Below are 22,343 nucleotides of genomic sequence, written 5' to 3'. Positions count from 1 at the left end.
TAAGACGTGTACATACGTTTTATACTAACCATGAAAAACTCCTAAAGTCATTTTTTACTGTTAAAAGGCTTTCTCTCTCATGGGCTAACACTGAGCTACATTACTACCCATAATATGTGACAACTTTCAGTTTTGGGAACAGATAGAGAAATGCTACTTTCACTCAAATGAATTGTAATTTAAAATCCTATTTAATGGTAAATTTGGATTTTAAGTTACTCTTCTGAAAATGCCACTTTTGAAAAGCTAGCATTTTTCTACCTTAAGCCAAATGTGCTGTTCTGCCTGTGCCTAGGCTCACATGACTGTCAATGGCTCCACTATAGTTTTTGTGTATTCCTGTGTGACATGGGGACAAAGGGGCCTTGGGTGTGGGGGGTAGGGTGTTTTTCTCCTGAGCAGGATGTCCTGGGGGTTGTACTCATACCTTCCAGAGCTTCAAAAGGTGGCCTCAGCACTTGCACTCCCCCTTACTGCGAATGACAAATGCAGCTTATTCCTAAGCATGCATGCCCTTTTGTACCCTATACAGTTTGAAGCCAAACCCAGAAAAGGGGGACAGTGAGAAGAAAGGGGTATCCCGCTCCCACAGACTAGCACTGGGAATTGAAGTGGCACCTCTAGAGCCTCTCACCAGAACATCCCTGGACCTGTGGAAGATTCCTAAGAAGTACTACATTGCTGTCTGAAGAAGGGAAATTGGACCTGCGTGCCTTTAACGCATGCTCCCCAAGTGCCAGTGGGCTAATCTGTTTGAGCTACAGACACAACAAGCTTTCAGAGGCCTAATTGCATCTGACCAGCACCAACTGGACCTGCCTGAGCCCTTTTGGAGTGATTTCTGATCCGCAAGTGTTGCTCCTTGTGTCCTGGACCCTTGGCTGGCATCAGAGTGTACTACTCCTGAGCTCAAGGTGAAAATAGAGAAGTTTTCCATTCCTAGCGACCACAAAGCGGTCTCTTCATGCCAAACAATGACATCCGCCAATAGGAATCGCCAACGCATAGCTAGAACGACAACCAACTCTTTGTGCCACACTACCTGTCACTGACTCTCACTCACAAACACACGCACACACACACACACACACACACAGGAACATCGTCTCTCTCACACAGACTCCCACCACAAAAGCATGCACTCAACATGCACAATTTGTTTTTCTTTTTTTTTTACATAAGAGTGAATAATTGTCGATTAATATTATTCACTACAAGTCTAATAAAAATACGGGCAGAAAACGTGAGCCGAGTCCCGACGACCAAAAGAGTGAGCTGCCCCTGTTCTTGGTTCTGATTTTTCCACCTGTGTTAAGGGTTACAAAGGTAGCATCAGAGTCCACAAGAGGCAAGACAGGCATTTTGCAGGTGCAACCTCTGGCGACTCCTAAATGGCAAAAAAAATACAGATTGTTTCTAGGGAGCAAACGGTGATTGCTAAATGCAAAAGTTTTTTATATATCAAAGCTGCATGCATTTCCTAAATGTAATAAAAAAAGCAATATTGTTTTCAAAATATAATATAAAATGTTATTAAAATTCAATTTCCATGCACAAATATTTCATAATATTAAACTAGATTTCATCCAAAAAGATCAATTTCCACACAACTATTACATCATAAATTATATTATTGGTTTACCTTCACTACACTCCTCAGCCTGCTTGCTATTAAACATTATAACAGTACCCAAATAGCTGTCTTCATCTTTAATGCATATTTCAGTTACAGTAAGTTCTCATCGAGCTTAGTGAACTCTATTCAGATGGTTTTGCTCAGTTACAGACCACTAGTACATACATGTTAAGACTGTTTTGATTTAACTTGCATACAAGGTACATTTTTGGTATGTGAAAAGCCATTAAATGGGACATGCCATGTAATCACTTCTTACCAAAGAGATAACTGGAGAATAAATGGAAAGCAAGATGAAAGATTTTGGTGAAAAAACAATGTTCATCTTATGTTGCATCATTAACATTCAATTTGTTTTCTTCATCTCAGGTAAGAACAACAATTCAATCACAAAACCAGACAAATCCATGACAGCTGATCCCTCAATCTACCACTTGCAGTAATCAATTGGGGCTGTTGTTTTGGTGAAGCCTTGTCAGCCACTTAAACAATCTGTACCATCAAACAAGATATGGGCCATCCTGAAGAAGGGCATAAGTAATTAATATATACTTGAGATCTCCTCAGTAGGAGGTGGCGACCTGGGTAATATGTTTTGATGTCTGAGCAGATATGGCCAAAACGCTATATAAACAGAACTTGACATAGAGCTAGGTAGACTGTCACAGTTGGTATTGAGTCACCAGGCAAAAAGTACTGGGCATGTTATTGTAAGGGAGAAGCGGTACATGAGTCAGATTTTATAATAGAGAATGTTAAACAAAAACCTACTCTGTCATTTCAGGATCGTACACGCATGCAGACAAATAAATCAAATCATACCTGCACTTGTCTGAAGATTCCTGGATTGTATTCATCCAAATGTTTTACATGCCAAACAAGGAAGGTACCGTCAACAGGGTGTATTGTAAAAAGCATGTCAGCATTCCTATTCCATTCCGTGAGAAGAGATTCCATTTTTTGATCTAACAAAACTGTTGGAAGCGGTTTATCAGTGTACTCAGGTAAAGACTCTTTGTCACTCCCTTCTCTTTCTTCTTCTTCTCCTTCTCCTTCTTCCTCATGTTGTGAGGATCCTAGTTCTGAATCTTTATCCAAGGGAACTTCTGAAGCAGACATGTAAAATTACTGAACATTAAAATAGTCATTAACAAGCAAAATCAATATTTCTATTATTTGTGATACCTGGATAACGTTCTAAGTGTTAATTAACAGACACCGTTCAACCTATCACATATTAAAGGACTATTTTAAATACAATTAAAAAGAAGTGAAACTACTAAAGCAAAAAGCTAATATTTCAAAACTCGTTTATTTTGCTCTAATAATGCAGTTTGATTAACTGTATACAGATGTTTCTAGAAGGTTGCGAACTGATTATGTTAAACACAAAGTAAGATGTGGTAATTTCAAGCGCTATCCTTTTCTCCCACTTCTTGATCTCCTCTTTCTAAGATTTGCACTAATGTCTCTTTTAAGCTTATATGAAAAGGATGGATTAAAGGAAGGCTCTGCAGAGCTCCACAAAAAAAACAAGGCACAGATAGCAGTAGGATTCAGAAACTAGCAGCTGCCATTCATACATTACCCTAGCAATGAAGACAGCCTAGATAGCGGGCTGATTTTACTGAAAAGGCTGGAAGACAGAATGATAGAGAGGGCACCCTTGTGCCAATTCTTTTTTTATGATTATTTATTCACAGCTTCTGTCATTTTGGGAGTAGTGTCAGTTTTCTAATATCTGTTTAGCTATTGATCCAATACCATTGCATCAAATAAACTGAGATATGTAGGGGCGGATGTCTGGACCAACTGTCTTGCTGAGGTGAAGAAATAAGCACATCAAGAAAAGCTTTGGGCACATCAGACTATAGATAGTTTGCTCATATTTAGTTTGTAATGAAGATTTTCAACACACAGTAATACATCTGAGAATATCCTCTTTGCATGCCCAATGAACAAGTAACTTACCTTCGGTAACAATATATCTGTAAGAAGCATATATTAATTATGGATTCCTTACTTTAGAATTACCACCAGGAGTCAGACTGGATCTGGAGAATTTTTCTTCAGCAGTACCCCTGACCGTCGGTAGGTGGCGTTGGTAGACTCCACGTTCGTCGTTGGCATCGTGATCGCAGGAATGACGTTGTGGTATCTACTTAGACGCCGCCTCTGCACGTTGACATCAGTTCTTTACAAGACATTCCACGCCAGAAGCACAGAGCCATGCAAAACACTGACCACTGGTGCACAAAACTAGGGCCCTGAAATGGAGTCCCTTACTCTAGAAATCAGTTGACAGAACAATGAGGATGAGTGGGGCAGTAAGGTCTCCATAACTAATATAGGTCTCTACAGACATATCGTTACTGAAGAACAAGTTACTTACCTTCGGTAACGCTTTTTCTGGTGGATACAGTATCTGCCTGTGGATTCCTCACCTTGTGAATATCTCCTGTGACAGCAGCATTCGGAAATTTTTCGTAGCTCTCTACGCCGCGCAGAACGACGTCACAATAGCATGGCTCCGCTCGCAGCTCTGCGGACGTCACCGGAGCCATAAGAGAGACTCGTCGGCGTGATGACGTCAGTTACACCCTATTTTTTACGTATACACAGTACACAGCATATAAACCAATAGACATAGTGTAAAATTAAAACAGGAAAGCAATAAAATAATACACTTCCCATGAAAGAAACAGATAAACATTATAACATTGTCACTCTTGAAGGTATAAAGGGGGGACAACGGGGAGGCGGGTGGGTCAGTGAGGAATCCACAGGCAGATACTGTATTCACCAGAAAAAGCGTTACTGAAGGTAAGTAGCTTGTTCTCCTGATGGATACATCTGCCAGTAGATTCCTCACCTTGTGAATAGAGTCCCACAGCAGTCCCCACTCACGGAGAAGGGTGTCCACCCTTCTATACCATAAAATCCGGCAGGACGGAGCGCGCAAAGTGTCCGTCTCTCCTCACTTCAGAATCTAAGCAGTAATGCTTCGCGAAAGTGTGGAGGGAGGCCCAAGTTGCCGCTATACAAATGCCCTCCATAGGAACCCCTCTAGACAAGGCAGAAGTAGAAGATGTTGCTCTGGTAGAGTGAGCTCTAATACCCTCTGGGGGTTCCTTACCAGCCAAAGAGTAACAGATCTTGATACACAAGATAATCCACCTGGAAAGAGTTCATTTGTGCACCGATCTGCCTTTCTTGCGACCAATCAAGCCCACGAAGAGCTGGTCATCTACACGAAAGTCTTTAGTCCTATCAAGGTAAAAACTCACCGCCCTTTTAGGGTCCAGACAGTGAAGCCGCTCCTCCTCCTTGGAAGGGTGAGGGGGAGGATAGAAGGTAGGAAGGTTAACGGACTGCCGCAGATGGAAGGGAGTTACCACCTTAGGCAGAAGAGCAGCCCTGGTCCCAAGTACCATCCTTTCAGCATGAATGGTCAAGAACAGGGGTTTCGAACTCAGAGCTTGAAGCTCACTTACCCTCCTTGCCAATGTAATGGCTACAAGAAAAACTGTCTTAAAGTACAACAGTCTCAAGGGACACTTGTGCAAGGGCTCAAAGGGAGAACCCATCACGTAATTTAAGACCAGATTTAAGTCCTACTGAGGCACAATAAAGGGAGTGGGAGGAAACTTGTTAGTAAAGCCCTTAATGAACCTTAACACGATGGGCAATTTGAACAAGGATGGCTGATCCAGCAAGCAATTGAACGCCAACAAAGCTGATAAATAGCCCTTCACAGCAGCCACAGCAAAGCCCTGCTGGGCTAGAGATAGAACAAACTAATGGATGTTGGATAAACGAGCTCTGAAAGGGTCAATAGACTTCTCCCCACAACATTTGACAAATTTGGACCACCTGTAGGAATAGATAGACTTAGTGCAGTGTCGCCTGGCCGATAAAATAACATCCACCAGGTCAGGCAGGAGAGAGAAAGAGTTCAGGTTGCCCCGTTCAATCTCCAGGCATGAAGGTGCAAGCTCTGGAGGTAGTGGTGTAAAATCTGCCCCTGCGAATGCGAGAGGAGGTCTGCCCCAAGAGGGAGACGGAGCGGAGGGTGCGACAAGAGGAGAAGTAGATCTGTGTACCACACCCTTCTTGGCCAATCCGGGGCGATCAATATGATTTTGGCCCGGTCTTTGGCGAATCTTCCTCAGAACCCAAGGAATCAAGGGTATGGGGAGAAACACGCAAAGGAGTTGTGAGCCCCAACTCAACTGAAACGCGTCCCCCAAAGCTCCCTGCATCAGATACTGGAGACTGCAGAATGACGGGCAGTGAGCGTTCTTGTGAGTGGCAAACAGGTCCACCCAAGGAGTTCCCCACATCGGAAAGACGTGACGAACCATCTCTTGATGAAGCCTCCACTCGTCGTCGGCAGAGAACTGCCGACTGAGACTGTCTGCACGCATGTTCAGAACTCCGGCCAGATTATTTGCCATCAGACAAATCTGGTGGTCCTGAACCCAGCAGGACCAGAGAGGCAGAGCCTCTCTGCAAGGACAATATGACCCTACTCCTTCCAGCTTGTTGACATACCACATCGCGGCAGTGTTGTACGTCAGGATTTGAACCGACTGACAGCGAAGGGAAGGGAGGAAGGCCTTGAGCGCCAGACGTATTGCCCGCAACTCTAGAAGGTTGATGTGAAACAACCTTTCCTCTTGAGGCCAAAGACCCTTGATCTCCAGGTCCCCCAGATGAGCACACCACCCTAAAGTGGATGCATCCGTTATCACTGTGGCACCCGATGGAGGAAGATAGAAGGGCTTTCCTTGAGACAGATTGCCTTCCACGCTCCACCAAGACAGATCCGCTGCAGTGTCTCGGGAGATCTTGATGGACTCCCTGAGATCCCCATTGTGCGGAAACCACTGCCTGCGGAGGCAACACTGAAGTGCCCTCATATGCCAGCGTGCTTGGTTGACCAGCAGAATGCAGGTAGCAAACAGACAGAGCAGGCGAAGGACCTTCAGGACTGGAACAACCGCTCCATTGTACAACAAAGGGATAATTTCCTGAATGCCGAGAATCCTTTGTGGAGGTGGGAATGCTCGACACACAGTAGTGCCCAGTGCCGCTCCTATGAACAGGTTGCGCTGAGAGGGCACCATGTGAGATTTGGGCACGTTTATCAAGAAACCCAATTTGTACAACAGCTGGGTTGTCACCTGCAGATATGAAGCACCTTCTCTGGCGACTCCGCTTTGAGCAGCCAGTCGTCCAGATGGGGGAACACTGGAATCCCCAATCTCCTGAGATGGCATGCCACCACTTCCATCACCTTGGTGAAGACTCGGGGTGCCGTAGTAAGTCCAAATGGCGGAACCGCAAACTGATTAGGTTGCTACCCTACCCTAAAACGGAGATACTTTCTGTGCGACTTCAGGATTGGGATATGAAAATACGCATCCTGCAAGTCGATAGACACCATCTAGTCCTCCTGTTGCAGCGCTTGAAGAACCTGCACAAGGGTGAGCATCTTGCACTTCTCCTGTTTCACGAAAAGATTCAAATCCTGAGATCCCGGATTGGACGTAGCCTGCCATCCTTCTTGGGAATCAGGAAATACCGGGAGTACCATCCCTGACCCCTCTCCCGCTCCGGGACCACCTCTATCGCACCTTTCTTTAGCAATATAAGGACTTCCTCCCTTGACAAGGAGGGTAATTTGGAGGAAATTCCCGAAAGGGAAGGGTATACCCATTTTCCACAGGATTCAGAACCCAAAGGTTCGTAGTGACCGATTCCCAATCTTGAAGAAAATGGGTAAGCCGACCCCCCCCCACAGGACCCACATGATCCAGGATGGTGGATCTAGGGCTGCTTTGCTGAACCGGAAATAGGAGGGGAGGTAGAGGAGGAGGAGGGCTGACAACCTCGTGGACGACCTCCTTTCTTGCTTGTAGGTCTTATACAAAGGATTTTGCTGTTGTCGCTGGTGCTGAGATGGCCTGTAGGACCGAAGGGACGTCCTTGCAAAGCCTCAAATTTTTCTGTAGCCGGGGCCTCTAAGCTGCGCCTGCAGGCCCAAACACTTTATTTTTATTTTTTTATTTTATCTGTTATATAACGCGCTCTGTTACTCCAGAGTATCCTGGCGCGAAAAGTAAAAAAACAAGCAGGTGGCCAGAAGGAAACAGGAGAAAATTAACAAAAGTCTAATAAGCAGATCTGAAAAGATGAGTCTTCAGTGCCTTCTTAAAAGGTACAAAATTCTGGATCAATCTCAAGGATAAAGGCAGAGTGTTCCAGGCCGAAGCCGCAAGAACAGCAATTGACTGGCCTCCAAGGCGCACTCGCCGAAAGCTGGGAACATTCAGAAAATTGCAACCAGCTGAACGTAAAGAACGAGCGGGAGTGTATCGGCTGAATCTTTTCCTCAAATAGAAAGGCCCAAGATCATTGACTGCTTTAAATGCTAGTGCTAGGATTTTAAAAGTAATCCTTTGAGTCACCGGCAGCCAATGTAGCTCCTTCAAATGGATTCGCACACTCTCTCTGCTGGGCACATTGCACAGAAGTCTCGCCATCACATTTTGAATAATCTGTAGTCTGGCGACTAGGAAGGCTAGAGTTCTGCTAAGAAGAGAGTTGGCATAATCGAGCCGTGATAGAATTAGTGCCCTCGCAACCGACTCTCTTGCTGAAGATGGAAGATATGGAAAGAACTTCCGCATAGCTTTGAGAGATCCGAAGCAAACCCCTGTAAGTTTTTTTATGTGTGCCTCAAATCTCAGATCCTCCCCAAACCATACTCCCAGGTTCTTTGCCGGGATGGTGACTGAACTTGGCTGGGGAAAATCAGGAGGCCACAAAAGTTCTCTAAAATTGGGCGGAAATTGGCCGTACAGCAAAATCTCTGTTTTGTCTTCGTTACATTTTAGCTGTGCCACTGCTAACCAATTGAACACCGCAGAAAGACAAGAACGAATGACCTCAGTATTAAGTGCTGTATCTGGCCATGTAAATAAAAGTTGCGTATCATCAGCATACGCTATAATTTTGGCCCCCATTTGTTCGGCCAACACTATAAGTGGGGTAAGGTATACATTAAAAAGCAATGGGCTTAATGTAGATCCCTGAGGTAACCCGGTAGTAAGAGGCTTGGCCGAGGAAGAAAAAGGTGGGATCCATACTTGCTGGAACCTGTCGGACAAAAAAGATTTCACCCATTCCAGTGCTGAGCCTAGCACACCAATCTCAGCCAATTGAGTCAGGAGAAGTGAGTGCGGGACAGTATCGAACGCAGCAGAGAGGTCCAATAAAATTAGAGCCTCCACTGTCCAAACACTCCCTAATCGCCTCTGTGATCTCGACCAAGGCTGACTCCGTGCTGTGTGCAGCACGGAAGCCAGACTGAGCAGGGTGGAGAGCTTTCGATGATTCCACAAAGGTATTCAACTAACTAAAGGCAAGTTTCTCTCCAATTTTTGCCATGGCTGGAAGCAGGGAAATGGGTCTGCAATTGCCCGGCATAGCAGGATCAGCACCAGTTTTCATCAACAAGGGAAGCAGCTTTGCCTGTTTCCATTCCGCAGGAACCTTGGAAGTTTCAAAGGATAGACCCATTATTTGAGAAACCTCCAATGCCACTGATTCTGCCACTTCAGCCAACACCCGGGCCGGGCATGTATCACCAGGGGCACCGGATCTCAAAGATTTAATTGCAGACAAGGTGTCTTCCACTGAGGGGGGAGTAAATCTCTCCATAGTATAAGTAGGCGGTATTATAAATCTAACATTTTCAGCAGTCCTACTCACACCACCGTCGTTCTAAGACTTTGCTGTATTGTAGCAATTTTTGTTAGAAAAAAAGAGGAAAGATTCTCACACCATTCAGTAGAGGGTTTCACCGATGTTTGTTCAGCACACGGGGAGAGAAAGCTCTTGACAATGGAAAAAATTTCCCGACTGTTATTATTAGCTCTCTCAATTCTTCTGGTAAAGTATTCAGATTTAGCCAGTTTAATACTAGCATAGTACTCCCGCTGTGCCGAACGGTAAGCTACCTTGGCTTTTGGGCAATAATCTGCCCGCCATACTCGCTTCAATTTCTTACAGGCAAGCTTAAGAATGCGTAATTTGGGTAAGTACCAGGGTTGCGAGGGGGTCATCCTATCTCTACCTGATTTCAACCCTTTCGATGAGGCGGATATCCCTGCTCTCAGCCAATCATCGAAAACCTGAAGTGCAGAATCCAATTCCCCTCCCAAGATCGCTCTGTTTTGATCGAGCGAGGTAATAAAATTACCTACATTGATCTTCGGGGGGGAACGTATTCCTGCAAGGCTTGGGAGTGTCTTTCATGGCCGACCAAGTAAATCTAATCAGCCGATCTGTCCAAGTTAAAATTTGAGGGGGATCAACCTTCAAAGGAAAGTTAGAACATATGACATCTAGAGTGTGCCCACCTATATGTGTAGGGGAGGAGACCCATTGGGTTAAAGACGCCAGGTCAAAAGAATCGTTTAGAAGCTTACGTTCCTGGAGTTCAGGCTGATCTACGTGGATATTCAGGTCACCAAGCAGTAAGAAACGTGAAAACCTCACTGCTCGGGGGACCAGAGTCTCTAGAAGAGCTTTGAGAAAAGGACCCGGAGGTACTGGATGTCGATAAATAAGGGATCCACCCAATGTAAAGCGAGGGGACAAAATCAAGGAAAAATTCACAATCTCACCCTCCACTATATCATCCGTATTTTCTATATGGAGGGCCCAAGAATCCCTAAAGATAATGGCTAAACCGCCACCCCTACCGCTGGCTCTGTCTTTCCTCCGTATCTTAAAACCTCTGGGAATGGCCAGCTCAATGTAGGGAGCACATGAGCTATTCAGCCATGTTTCAGTAATAAACAACAGGTCCAATGTGCCATCTTCTAATAAAGAAAACATTTCTGCTGTATGTTTACACATTGAGCGTGCATTGATTAAAGCTGCAGAGATAGAGGCTAGACCTAAGGAGGAAACTGATGGAGTAGTCTCATTTATACAGCATGAAAAATCACACGCGGAGCAGGATTTAAGACTGACTGGGTCTATCCTGACAAGTTGATCCCATCTCAGGTGACGGGCGAAGCGTCATCAGACTCGATCGAGTGTACCTAATCGCAGTATTATCCTGGCTCCATAACTGATAGGTAGCCCGTCCTGCGTCCGCCACGTCCGAGGCGCGGACAGGCGCAGACTGGCTGACCTTTGGCTTACCTTCGGCGCGCCTAAGGCGCGCCCGCCATGCGCGACCGCTGCGCGTTGATGAAGGCATGCTAATTTTATGCCGAGTCCTCTCTCCCCCAGCTAGAACACTGCCACCAGTTCTGCTGGGGAGAAGGACTACTCCTAAGATGGCCGCCCACCCTCACCACGACCGGAGCACCAGCCGCGGTGAAAGGGGCCCGGAGAGGCTTGTAAAAAGACTAACGAGTGAGTCAGAGCACCCCCGCGATGTTCCTGTATAACAAAAAGGTTAGGCAGAGTGAAATGTAAATAAAATAGAAATGCGATCTTTCCAATTTAAAAGTTCGAACAATAAGTATTAAAATCCCCACTGTTCGTAATTATTTTGGCCACAAGCTAAGCAGAGGGGATAGGGAGCTGCCACCACCCCAAACACACCGCCTGGCTTTACATGCCTTGAACCTCTGCAAGGGTGTATCTGCCTTTTTACCAAACAGCCCGGAGCCATCAAAGGGGAGGTTAAGAAAAGTAGCCTTTACATCAGGAAAGAACTCAGATGACCGGAGCCAAGCAGTTCTCCTCGCGGTAACAGAAGAACACATGATTCTAACAACGGAGTCCGCAGTGTCCAGACCAATCTGTATAATTTGGCGTGCAGCCGCCTGAGTATCCGCCATCCATCAATCAACTTGATCAGTTTTTATGGAGAGTCCATTAAATACCTCGATTTTTGCGTGAATACTTTTGGGGCTTGGACATACATGATGGAGTTGTCAACAATTGTTCTCGATTTCAACTAAGATTTATGTGTGTCAACATATTTAATAGAATGAACAGTCGGTAGTTCTCATGGTCTGAGTTGCAATAGGTTACGGAACTAAGACTATTTGAAGATGATGGATCTCCAGCCGAACCATTGCCACCAAGTGTAATCAAAAACATTCCTAGCAATGCCAGCTCTCATCCCAACTGGAGTAATCATTAGGTTATCCCTCTCAGCTGAAGAGAAACCCTTGCAAGATCTACCCTCACCTGGGACTCTCACGACTTCTGGCCTCTACAGCCCTAGTGTTGTCTATGCCATTCAGCTTTCTATTGGGCTCCTAAACCACCTAGTCAGTAACTTACATTGGATCCAGAATGCTGCAACAAAGCAAATGCTAAACTTGACCACACCACACCTGTCTTTAAGGACCTGTACTTGTGCTGATTCCCACTAGCACATATCTCATTTAGAGGGCTCTTCCTTTCCATGCATTCTCAGAACATAACCCATCTTCCATTCAGTCAAAATTCAGCCTGTAATGCCAAATGTGGACTTTCGGATCCAGAAGAGTTTTTGTTTTGTTTAATTGGGCATGGAGCAATGTGGTGTATGGTTTTTATCCATGTACAAATAGTCCATCAGTAGAATAATTTTTTTTCTTGCTAGAGACCTAAAACTGCCATTTACAATTGAAAGTTAATGTGAATATGCACAATTTGTTCAGAAGAAATGACTTACAGCACCAGCATATAATAATAATAATAAATCATTTGCAATGCACCTGGTTACACCATATGGTGCTGATCAATCTAATCAACCGAATAAAAGAATATAGATCAGAGTAGCCCCATCAGATACTATGGAGATCTAAACAACCATTTCCGAAGATTCTGCTCTGAACTGAGTGGGTAAAGAATTCCAGGTTTTAGCTGCAAGAAAGGAGAAAGAGTGTGCCCCTAATCTAGCCCTCAAGACCTGGAGAACTAGTAATAAGTTGGCCTTTGAGGACCTCAGATTGCACGACGGTGAGTAAGGCTGCTTCATGGTGCGCATGTATGTGGAGCCTTTCTGGGTGAGGATTTAAAGCTAATTCTTTTCTCCAGTGGGTGCAAATGGAGGGTCACAAGGGTTGCCAATGCCTTTCTGGGGAGATTGAGAACCAGGTGGGCTGCCGCATTTTGGGCTCTTTGGAGTTTTGTCAGACTACCTTTGGTTGCTTCCAGGTACAAGATGTTACAGTAATCCAACTATGATGTTACAAAAGCGTGTACAATGGTTTTACGTGCCTATCAGGTGCAAGCAGGTCAAGGGTCTTTCTTAGAGTTTTAAGGGTTCCGAAGCATTCCCCTGCTACGCTGCTAATCTGGTTTTCAAAGGTTAGATTGGAAACAAACCACACCACTAAGTTCTTGATTTTGAGCTTGGGTTCAGGAATCTGGCCTTGAGCATAGGGCCACCAGGCCAATGACCAGATGGATGAAGCCTTACCCAAAATAAGGATCTCTGTTTTATTGGCGTTGAGCTTCAAACAGATGTTAGCCATCCACAAGGCCGGCTCCGGCAAGCAAGATTTAAACAGTTTTGATGGCTTGCCCCTGCCTAGGAAAGAGTAACAATCAATTGAGTGTCATCGGCACATGACTCTTATTTAACCTCATGTCTCTAAACTATTTCTGCTAGGGGTGGATATAAATGTTAGGCAAGGTGGGGCTCAAAATACAGGCCTGCTGAACTCCATAAGGCAAGGTTAGAGTCTCTGACACAAAAGGTCTCTGGGCGACTTGGAAAGTGAGAAAGAAAAAAGAGGCAAGACATCGTAGAGCAGTGCCACTGACACTGCACTACTCATGCCTCTGAATCAAGAGGCTGTGGGATACGGTGTCAAAGGCCGTGCTCAGATCTAGCAACATCAAGACAGAGGTATGACCTTCGTTAGAATTTTGTCTCAAGGTTTTGGTCGTGAATAGTAAAGCTGACTCAGTGGAGTGATCTGCCCTAGATCCCAATTGGGACGGATGAAGCAAATCATTAGATTCAATAAAAAATGTCAGTTGATTATTGACATTTTTTTCAAGAATTTTTGCAAAGAAGGGAAAGAGTAAGATGGGCCTTGGATTTTCCAAGATCATGAAATCTAGTTCTAACGAATGGGGAGAACAGTTGCGTGCTTCCATTTCTGGGGAACACGCCCTGAGTGAATTGACATTGTGATCAGCTGGCTAAGGTGGGGGAGGAAGAAGGCCATGCTCATGCTTAAGCGCAGTATTTTGGGCGGGGTTGGGTCAAGAGGAAACCCTGATTTACTTTGTAAGAAGAGTCCTTTTAGCTCTAACCTACCATCCAGACATACCACTTTTACAGGAGGCTGTCTTCCACAAGATGCAGCGGCGCATGTCCGTTTTGACGTGGGGGGGACCTCTACACTGATGGTACATTCAGGGACTCGGATGATATGTTCAAGGATACACACAATACTCCATTAGATAGTTTTCTGTATAGGCACGAGAGCGCTTCACACTGGCTTTCCTGCCGAACCCCCAATGCTCCCTCCATTACACGCTATGCGACAGCAATCCTCACCTAGACGGCTGGTCTCACTCATCTATCGGATCACAAACACTAGACCCACGACAATAGATTCGCCATCCCGTACTAAATGGAAGGCTGAACTGGGAACAGCCATAACATAAGAGCAGTGGGAATATTGTTGCTCGCAAACTGGGCGTGTATGTACCAGTAGTCTGTTTTGGATACTAAATTATAAATATTTGCATAGATTATACTGCACTCCTGCTGGTATGCACAGACACCAGCTGCGAGACACAGATCCCTGCGACAGGTGTCATGCACCGCAGGCTGATTTTTTGCACTTGGCCTGGGAATGTCCTACCATTTTCAAGTACTGGGGTCATGTCTTCACAGCCCTCAGATAACCAATACACGCATTGAGGCCACACCCTTAATCGCACTATTGAGCTATGTCAAACAGGTCCCAATGGCGGATCACAGATTCATAGCACTTGGTTTGTTTATGGCCAAATGCTGCATAGCCTGCAAGTGAGGCAGGGGCAGAGCACCGAAATTCAAGGATTGGCTCGCAGACACGGTTTACCCCCAGGAGCAATCCACCCTTTATGCTGAACTTCTACCTAGCAGTTCTCATCCCAGAGATATATGGACGCCATTCGCTGCTTATCTACTGTCCCGCGCTGAGGCAGACGACCAACCAAATTCTGATGCTTAGGTGAATGCATATTCTTCCCATGTCGTTAAGCGCATCAGATGCCCTTTCCTGCACGCAGTGTACTAATCGATGGCCTCTGTGTTCTGTTACACCCCGGTGGGATGTTTCGTAATGTAGGAGCTCCCGAGCACTCCTTTTATCATTTTTCCATTTTAGTCCTGAGTATGCCTGAATGTATTGTATGATGGGGGCCACTGTATTAAGATGTGCTACCTATTACTTGCTGATTATAAATTAAATTCCTAGACTCGAGGTTGCCAAGGAACTTCTGTGTACACCGCAATTTTCTTTTTTGAGTGGATTCTATCATGCACAAGTATGTTTGTCAAATGCCTATACGTTGAGACGCGGCCGGCCCCAAGCGGTTGTAGGGAGCTTGCTGTGTTAACAAGTGTTGATTGCTTTTTTTTATGCTGATAGAATATACTGTCCTTGAGCGCTGCCAGGCAAACGATTGGTTGTAGGCATGAAGCTGTGTAGCCCTTTCACTCACCTAATAAAGTGTTTAAAAACTTTTTTAAAAAAATAAAATAAAATTAGTCCTTGTAGCTCGTCTAAGGAGGGAGTAGTGAAAATTTACAAGACTATACTGACTTGTCGTATCTTCTCATGTGGCTAGTAGATCGTTCCACTTCTTGGCCTCAGGTGCAAACAGGCCATACATCTTAGCAACTTTTGAGGCAAAGAAAGTAGCAATGTTGTTACCATTTTCCTTACAGGGAGTTACAGCTGCGGAGACACGTTCAAGGGATGGTAGGGAATGGATTACGGTGAATAATTCTTTACATGATTTATTAGAGCTGTTAATTTTCTGTGAATAAAACTCTCTGCAAGTACTTCTGATAAGCTTGCGGTATTGTTTGTGCACTTGTTTGTGCTTGGAACGGCTGATTAGGCTGTAATCTTGCCTCCAAGCACGTTCAAGGCGTTTAAATAGTTACTTGGCTGCATCTAAGGGCTCGTTGTACCATGGAACAGAATGGGAGGCTTGTGATTGCCATCTAGAGGCCAGAGGGGCTATACAGTCTAAGGCTTCTGTGATCCATCTGTCAATGTTGGTATCTTCTAGAGCCATTTCCTTGCCCAAAACAGGGTTGATGGCTGATAATGCCTCCATAAAGGTCTCAGAACTAATCTTTGCCAATTTCCTAGAGAGTACTGTTTGGTAGCCGTTACTACAATGGAAATGGTGTCTGCGAGGGTTGATGTGAACTTATACATTGACCCAGGGGGGCGATAGATTAAAAAACCGGTTAGCATACAATTGCTAGAAAACCTTAGCTAAAAAAGAGCTGCCTCACACTCCGCTATATCCACCTTGCTACAAGAGCACTTCAAAATAGGTTTACAAATAATCGCAATGCCTCCTCCTCTCTGGGTAGCGCGATCACGCCTTATGATGTCATAACCATTGGGTATTACATCCAAGATATCGGGGCGGACGCTTCTTTGAGCCTTGTCAGTTGTTGATCACCAAGAGTCTCAAAAATCTCATGTTTTAGTTTATCTAGGGAGCAGCAATTTATTGTTAGGCAACTTATTAAGACTGTCGGTCCAAGGCTACTCTCCCCGAGTCCATCATCGAGATTGCTGGAGTGTAACAGCATGAGCTGCATATGAGGGGGAGCCACCTACCTCAATAGAATTACAGCAGCCCGTTGGTATGGCGGGAGCTAAGTTCCTGAGTTAGAGGACAGAGTATTACATTCTCTGGGAGTTAAAATGGGCAGGGGTTCTAGCCCCCAGCCGCGTACTGATGCAGACAGGCTTACCTTTGGGGCGCCGGCAGCGTGTCCGCGCATCGGCCATAATGAAATAGGCCACCTCAAGAGGGGCGTGTCTATTACCGACCAATCCACACAGAAGGGGGTAGGCAAAGAAACTCCAACCTCGGCATAGCAACCCCACACAAGTCAAGAGAGCCTCCTCCCCTGCATGGTGATGCTGGTAAACAAATGGCTAGCTAAAATACAAGTGGAAACTAAATATGGCTGATTATGGCCAGTTTCACACACCCAATCACTATTCTGTACAAAGGCAATTATATGCTTCAATAAAAACCAATGGCTCAGTACAATTAGGCATTTGTCCTAAAATATGCCCAAATCCTAGAAGGAAAATTACTCCATTTTGGCAAATTCTCTAATGTGTGCAAATACGGAACCCTGTACAGGTCATTGTTTTGGTTCACATTGTAAATTACTGTAATTCAACCCTTGTTAGGTCTTAATCTTCACCATGCAAGCTAGTTACTACAGAAGACAAATCAGGACCTCCCCTATTTAACCCCAAGCTCTCTTCATCAAAGCAAAGCATTCCATGAGCCCACTCCTAAAACCACACCTCTCTCTTTCTCTCATTTTACATCAGAAGTTGACAATTAGTACACTGACAATGCCAAGATTGTTGAGGACCTAAAATAATAATCTAAAAATGCAAGACTTTCCTCTCCTTCTTTCTAAAGATATGCCCTGCTGATCCAATCTTAAAAATGACTTGAACTTTCTACCCTAAATTCTCTCCTTTGTGAAACCCTCATCCTTCAATTATTCTATCCTTCAAATCTCATCAAACAGTGTGCCACTTTGATCGATCCACTTATGCTACAACCGGTAAATGCCTATGTATTAGACCAAAAATCTCCCCTTTGGACACTTGCTCTAGATCGTTCAAACTACACCATCTTAGACCATTCTCTAAACTTCACTTCATCAAGAAAGCAAAAGATTGCTTCTATACAACACATTCATGAACACAATTTTCTGGGATCCTACCAGTCCTGTTGGTGGAGCCCACATGCCTAAGAGGTGCTACTGGGACACAACTATGATGGTTGGAGTCACTTGTCACTGGTGTTCGGACGTTCTCCCTCCCATACTCGAAAACTCTGTATAGTACACCCTTCGAAACCTGGCAATCCAGGAAAACGAGGGAGGCAGTGTGGGGCGATTGGTGATGCTGACTCCACGTAGAAGAACCCAAAACATAGGCCCAATGAAAGGTGAAGTCTCTGGAAATAGCTTTCCTGAAGTAGGAATGTAATCGACGACTGAAAAAGGGCTGGCCATCCTGAACTTTAATAACTGAATCTGCTGATCTATCCCTAGTGCTTAGTTTGTAAAAGAAGGAGTTCAAATGCCCAAAGATATACTCAGATACCCACGGCCGATGCGATTAAATGTCAGCACACTGAATACAAAGGCTCTGTAGTCTTGAATTCACATCAGGCCTCTTTAATCCACTGCCAGACACTCCCTGCTCCTTTACGGCACTCTTGCAGGTTCCTTCTTTCTCTGCCTCAGTCTTTCTACTGTTTGTGTTTTTCCCTCTCTTGCTCGTGGTAAATGTGTCATGCAAAAACATAAGTGCCAGTGCCCAAAAATGAGTGCTAGTGAACCGGACTGCAACCACCAGCTCAAATTAAACGCCTCCTACCCCCATTCCGAAACAATCCACCAAATGGTGAGACTCAGGAAAAACTAATCAGCAATCCCTTGCTAAATGTTTCTCATAGAATTTCTGAGGCTAGCCCTGTATCCATCCTCCCTCACTTCAGTGTCTGGGTATCCACCCTCCAAACACAGGAATGAAGGCATTAAACTTCATAAGTGGCCGCTGCTTTTCTCCGCCATGATGACAGCATCAGGAACAGGAGGAGAGAGAAACTGGCATGTGCATGCCATGCCGGGAACTTACAGGGAGGAGGAAGAGATGGAAGAGTTTAGGTGTGCAACAGAAGTACACAGGTTTGGCGACAGGTAATACGTTTGTGGGGGTGCCTGCTTTCAGAAAGCATGCATAAATGGTATCACCTGAGCTTGGTACTGCCCACATCACACTAAAGTCCCCCTTGCATTTAAGTTCTTCTTGACCAAAGAATCTTTTGACTTTGTGGAAAACAACATATTGTTGACTACCCAACCCACTCATTTAGGCATATGGGTTATGGTTCAGGATTACTTCTAGTCTACTCTTTACAGGCAGATCAAAGTTTTTTTTTTTTTAATGAGAGACCCCATCGGTTGTCTATTTCCACTACAGAGTGCGGTTTCCCAAGACTAAATCTTGGCTCCAACTCTTTCCCATCTCACTGTAATGAGTTGCTAAAAAGCATACCTGGTGGGATATCTGTCAGCTTCCCTTGTGGAGCTCCATTCGAGAATGGAAGCTCTGAGGCAAGTGTCTGGTGTACCAGGCTTGAAAGTTAGATCCTGAGGATGGAGATTGAGCAGTAAGAGATAAATTACACTTCATAGAAGGCTTACTGGAAGTAACACCTTTACACTGGCGATAGGGGCATATCAACACGTCCAGAGGGATTCAAGAAATTACATGGACTGGCAGAGATCACAGCATGAAGTAGATGACGCCCGATGCAGAATGGTAATGGAACAGTAGGAGAGGAGTCAGGCAGTAAGATGGGACAGCTGGGGAAGATGAGAAACGTATTGGCTGTTTGGAAGGACAGCAGTAAACGGAAAGGAAGATAACAAATCCATCACACTGGTAAAGCAGCATAACAGGATATAGTGGTAAACAAAAGCAGCTTGGGGAATGCCAGAGAGACAGTGCAAGTACAATCATAGAGAAAAGGAAAATGACTACCAGGAGTGACGACAATAGGCCAACATCAGGCATCACTGGGGTAGAAATGGCCAAAGTAAATGCAACCATAGTGGCACACAGAGAAACTGTCAGCCTTGACGTCAAGAGACCTATGTTACAAACCATACAGATAAATGTTTAAGATAGAAAAATGCCAGGCCAATTTACCAACAACTTCACATTATATTGACCCAATAAAGAAAGATTATAAAAGTCACTGTAGAAACCAGAAACGTCTACTGACAGAGAAGAGTTCGGTAGAGTAATATTAGGAACAATGTAAAATGCACATTACTTGCTTGTTATTAAAGAGGTTAAAATAGATACTGTAAACTACAGCATACTAAAAGTATCTTTAAATAAACACAATAAAAATTCTTCAAATTCACCGCAACGTTCTGAATCATCTGAAATCACAAAGATATGCCTTGTAAGACTTCAGAACATTCAGAATTATACAACAAGACTTCTCTTTTATCTGAAGATCAGTTAGGTCTTCCGGACACTGTGCTCATTCAAATGCTACAACTCGGCTACAAGGCTTCAAGCAAAAGACTACTCCATACATTGGGCCCCATATTCCCGACAGAAAACAACAGTTCGTAAAAATGTGTGCAGTCGTACCTTAGAAGCAAACTTAGAAAATGCAACTACTTTACTCAAAAACGGCATGCACTTCTAGTTCAGGATTCCACTTTGTCACTCCCCGTTCATTCCAATCTTAAAGCGTAACAATTTATGATCACCCATAATATTCTATTTCCATTCCTCTCTAACAGAGCATAGGCTTTTTGAAACAAAATTCCTTCCCCACTGATACTTTGAACTGTTTAATACAGTGATCTACGTTCAAGAAATTATACATATGTTAACAGTATCATTGTGAAATAGAAAACAAACACCTGAAAGAATTTGACCATAAATTATGAAATAAAAGATTGAAAAAAACATTGGTCTTTCAGAAAACTAACCACTATCGAATTTCATATGCAACCCATCTTCATCCTCTTCAACATCCATAGGTTCCAATTCCTGTTCAGCAATTGTTTTCAGATACTGCATAAATATTTCCACTGATGATGTAAAATGCAGTTCCTTATTATTCAGCCAGTGCACAACAAAGCCTCCAAACCCGTCGTCACAGTTAAAAGCAGTTCCAGCCAAAACGGATGGAATATCTGTTGGTAGAAAGATTCGTTTTATTGAAAAGCAGAAAATATAAAGTCATTCAACACTACTGTATGTACATGACTAAACGTTTTACCAAAAATGATGCATGGTTAAAGTAAACAGCATTTACAGTCACTACTACTGTACTTCGGAGATCTGTAGTTATCAATCTCTAATACGGAACTGAATACCATCTCCTTAATACCCTGCAAAATAACAATAAACACGAATATAATAACTACAAGTACGACGGCTGTGGCATAGCTAAACACTTGTAAGTGAGACATTCATTTGTGATTATGGTTTTTCAGGATACATACAATTTCTTCTGCTCCTTTATTCTATTCCGCATTTTCCCCAATACCATGTGAAATGCACCGGGGACTGGAATGAGTGTTGACAGTATCAGGAATGGAGCCTTTGTTCATGAAGGTATAATGGCAGCTGTAGGACGATCCTATTGTGATCGCACGGATTTGAATGATAACGAATACCCAGTGGTTAGCGAAAATAAGCCTTATGTGAGTAGGGTGACCAACAGTCCGTAAATTTCACGAATCATCCGTAATTTGGATCTCACGTCCGTTGTTCCTGACGATCCCTTTTACGGGCGCTTTTTGTCGTAATTTTGAGCATCACTATTCCCCTACCAGAAGTCTCAACTCCCTTATGGAGCCGCCTGGCAATCATCCTCTGAGAGCAAGACAAGCCCCATCCGCCCATTGTCATTTTTAGGTCTCCCGCCTAGCGTTGCACTGCATAGCAGTGCTTCGTGCATTTCAAAAAACAGGGTTTCAGCAGTCACTTTGGAAGCTCTTGTGTGTGCTTTTTTGTTTGGTGTAACGTCATTGGTCTTGGCATTCTTCCGATAACAAAAGACTTCCCACTATTGGCTTGTGTCGCGCGCATTGCTCCTCCCATGGCCTATTGGTGTCTATTACGCGAATGAAGCTCGTAACAGACACCAATAGGCCGTGGGAGGTGCAACAGAGCGATGAACATGTGAATAGAAATGTCATTCCTTGCTGTTGTGCGAGTGCGTGCGTGTTACCAATCACAGGCATTTTTTTTTCTTCTGTGTGGCGTGCTTTAAGCAAGAGAGAAGAGCAACAGAGCGGCGGGCATGGTAAATGACACGCCTTGCAGTTGCGCGTCTTTTTTTTGTTGAATGGCGTGCTTGAAGCCATTGCAAACTAATGCGATGTCTCCTTCGAAATTGTCTGTCTGCCTGTAAAGAGAAGTACAAACGTAGGAGCAGTGAGAATGCGCGCGTTTTCCAATTACGTAGTTTTAGCGGTGCAGGAGTACTTCACAATTTTTTAAAACACCATTTGTTTGAAACTTAGGCTTTTGTTATGTTTTCAGTCCTTCTCACAGGCACTCTGTCTATCGTTGTTAGAATTAGTCCCCATCTAAAGAAAGGCTATCAACCCCTCGCAATGTACCTCTACTTGTCTATCTGCACAGTGAAGTACAAAGGTAGGAGCATTGATATACATGCAGGTACAATGCACGCGTTCACTAATGACGTAACTGCAGCCTTGCAGGAGTATTTAATAGATTTGTAAAACACTATTTACTTGTTTGAACTTTGAAATGACTTTATCACATTTCACGTGATGTTTGTTGTGTGGTTTGCATAGCAAGCATTTTCAGAGCTCGGCTCGTGCACGGGCCCTAAGAGCCGAGTCAGACTTTTGGCGCGGCGCTCCCTGTAAATCTGTTGGCTC

At 44.3% G+C, this 22,343-nt stretch overlaps 1 protein-coding gene across 2 annotated transcripts in view; it reads right to left on the bottom strand.

Moving 5' to 3' along the window:
- Nucleotides 1–22,343, bottom strand: part of DMXL2 (Dmx like 2) — a 2,078,996-nt gene that overhangs the window by 1,829,342 nt on the left and 227,311 nt on the right. For both annotated transcript variants that reach the window (XM_086958287.1, XM_086958289.1), the window contains exons 10-11: nt 20,415–20,621; nt 2,459–2,742 (exon numbers count right to left, since the gene is read on the bottom strand). In XM_086958287.1, the coding sequence (XP_086814413.1) occupies nt 2,459–2,742; nt 20,415–20,621 (491 nt within the window). The remainder of the gene's footprint in view (nt 1–2,458; nt 2,743–20,414; nt 20,622–22,343) is intronic.

The sequence above is a fragment of the Lissotriton vulgaris genome, chromosome 2_1, assembly GCF_964263255.1.
Source record: "Lissotriton vulgaris chromosome 2_1, aLisVul1.2, whole genome shotgun sequence".
Taxonomy (NCBI): domain Eukaryota; kingdom Metazoa; phylum Chordata; class Amphibia; order Caudata; family Salamandridae; genus Lissotriton; species Lissotriton vulgaris.
Note: the sequence above shows the minus strand (reverse complement) of the source record. Positions and strands in the feature narration are given on the sequence as shown.